Below are 3,088 nucleotides of genomic sequence, written 5' to 3' on the forward strand. Positions count from 1 at the left end.
AATCTGTACAGGACTGAAGTGATGTACTCTAAACAGAAAATGTGTTAAAATTCAATGAGAAATACAATAAAATGTGAATTGGCATAGCTTGTTTACAAGGGCATTGCATATGCAAAAATTATTAGAAATGCTGTCTGAAAATTAAAACCATATTGCTAATGTTGGATTTGCTAAAAAGTAAATAAGTTTAAACTGTCGCTATTTTTGCATGCTTCAAATTAATCATATTTCTTTTTATTTTAGAAGGAATTGTCAACTGGTACACAAGTAGTGAGGAAGACGAAGAAAGTGGTGTGAACTCAATCTTAAAAACACTAAGAAATCAATCAAAGCTAAGAAAAAATTCAACAGAACAGCCTGTTTCTGCAAATGTTGATCCAAGACTAACAAAAGATAGGGTGGGAGGAATGCCAATGTCTGATCCGCGAATGAAACCGGCCCAAAGTCCCAGGAATCATGCAGATTCTGCATGCATTGATCCAAGAGTTTCACGTGACCCAAGAAAAACCAAACCTGATGAGATTTCACCTAGTTGTAATGCAAGATCTGATAATCTTCAACCACAGTCAGGAAGCAAGGTAAAGAACAAAGCATTACAAGAAGATGAGGAGGATGGTGAGAGAGAACTGAGAGATAAAGCCGTTATCATACCTTTGGAAATGCTACCAGGTGTAAGTTTAAGGGATCCACGATGTAAACTAAGACAGTTCAGTCATATTAAAATGGATATCATATTGACCAAACCAAACTTTGCTAAATTAATTGTGTGGGCACCTGAAGATTTACTTCCAGTTCCCCCACCTAAACCTGATCCCGTTTCATCAATTAATTTACCATTGCCTCCACTTATAGCTGACCAAAGGCTTAATAAAACAGGTAATATGATAATGGAGGTGCACCACTCTGTTTCTGACCCACGCTTAGAAAGGCTGGATCCAAGGCTAGAGACAAAAGCTAAACATACAAATATAGCAGTGAGATGTAGCTTTGTGGACCATACAGAATCTCATATAATCAGTAACAAATTGGGAGATCCGCGACTACAAAAAAATCTTCAGTCGAGGTTATGCAGAGTGTTGAGCACTGAGAACCAAAAAGATTCAAACCCTCTCAAAATAGACCCTCGCGTGGCAGCAAAATCAGGATTTGGCTCATTACAGTCAACTGTTGTAAGTAAACCTGATCAAGATGTCCTTCCACCATATGCTCCCAAGCTGTCTTCATCAAACATTCACTTGAGAACTCCAAGTTCCATATTGAAGAATATTTCATTATATGATCCTAAAGACAATACAATATCAAATTCAGACACTATCCCACACAAAAAAGAAGAAAATGAGGAGGAACTGAAAAAGACAGAAACTGTAAATAAACCTTGTAAAAATGAAGGTGAGGAAATGGATAGTTTTCAGCAGCCTAAATGTTCCACTGAGATACCACAAACAAAAAGCATACCGGTTTTAGAGCAAAGCGAGGAATGTTCCACCAATGGTCCAGCTGAAGAAACAGTTAACTCAAATAAAAGCCCTTCTTTAACTAGCATACCACAGCCACCCACTGCACCAGCAGTTCACAACCTTCCAATTCAGGCTTTAACAGGGCTCATTCGCCCACAGTACAATGAGCCAAGGCAAATAAAGTCATTGGGGCAAGTGAACCAAACACAAGATGTGGACATTGATGATAAAACATTGAAAGATGTTTTTAAAACATTTGATCCCACAGCATCACCATTTTGTTAGCAACTTCTCCATTAAAGAGAGATTTGTTTTTGCTTGTTTTTTGTAAATTGTATTGTGATTTGTATCTTCTGTACTCTATTTATTTGTAAATTAAAAGCAAGCTAAGCTACTATAAGTAGTTGTGGAATCACATGTAGATCTAAATTATATTTATTGCCAGTCTATCATTGTATTTTCTTTGTACATGCCAGATTTGAGGAATTGTTAATCATGTGGTAAAGCTGGCATATTAAACTAGAACCAAGCACTTTCATTGTAAATAGAACATAATTACAATTTTCATAAAAGTCAATTAAGTATATACTAAACCGTCTTTTCATACTCATTAATGACTGTATGGTATCAAGCAATACTGTGTAGTTTTCTTAGTGCTATTTAAAAGGAATTATTTATATATATATATATATATATATATATATATATATATACACACACACACACACACATATGTTTAGTAAAAGCTTTAACTTAAAAGCAGATTGTCTGGGAAGATCTATTGACACTCCATTTCAGTGTGTATTGCAAATTATTTTGCCATGCATACATGTAACATATATGTATAACCTTGTTAATTTATACCAGTAGTTCAAATTGTGTTTTAAACAATTTTTTAAATATTGTAAATAGAGGGATGGGAAAGCTTAGTTCTGTACGGTTAATGTACTGAGAAAAATTTGAGTTCTTGAAGCATTTTTATTTCATTCTTTAAATTGACTATATTCTAAATAAGTACTGTAGACTAGACAATGATGTTTATGTATTGCATGAAATGTATTTTTTTGTGTGTATAACAGTACTTGTATTAATTGCTTATTTGATTTTAAGTAAATATTTAAGAAAACGATGCAGTTCTGATTTGCTACTCATGTACAAAAGGTTCATGTTACAGTAGATAACTTTGGAAATATATGTTGTACAACAAACTGTGAATTGATTCACTTGCCATGTAATGCACTTCTAATTTTATTTTGTACCACAAGTACATTAGTAAATTTTATTTTGTTCTTTTAAAGGGACACTCAAGTCAAATTAAACTTTCATTATTCAGATAGAGCATGCAATATTAAACAACTTTCCAATTTACTTCCATTAACCAAATGTGCACAGCCTTTTTATATTTACACTTTTTGAGTGACCAGCTCTTACTGAGCCTGTGCAAGAATTCACAGAATATATATATATAAATATATATATATATATGCATTTGTGATTGGCTGATGGCTGTCACATGATACAGGAGTGGAAAAAGACAACTGGAATTTGTCACAAAAAAAATCTTCTCACTAAGTTCAGACTAAGTTCTATTGCATTGTCTTTTTATTGTGCATTTGTTGATTATGCAAATC

The 3,088-nt window shown here is 33.6% G+C and overlaps 1 protein-coding gene across 1 annotated transcript; it reads left to right on the forward strand.

Annotated features, from left to right (window-relative positions):
- Positions 1-243: 243 nt before the first annotated feature.
- On the forward strand, positions 244-2,586 carry LOC128644544 (zinc finger CCCH domain-containing protein 6; the record flags this gene model as incomplete). Its single annotated transcript, XM_053697121.1, has 1 exon — positions 244-2,586. A coding segment is annotated over one exon (1,499 nt), but the record flags the coding sequence as incomplete, so codon positions are not given.
- Positions 2,587-3,088: the final 502 nt, after the last annotated feature.

This window comes from Bombina bombina, unplaced genomic scaffold, assembly GCF_027579735.1.
Source record: "Bombina bombina isolate aBomBom1 unplaced genomic scaffold, aBomBom1.pri scaffold_2087, whole genome shotgun sequence".
Taxonomy (NCBI): Eukaryota; Metazoa; Chordata; class Amphibia; order Anura; family Bombinatoridae; genus Bombina; species Bombina bombina.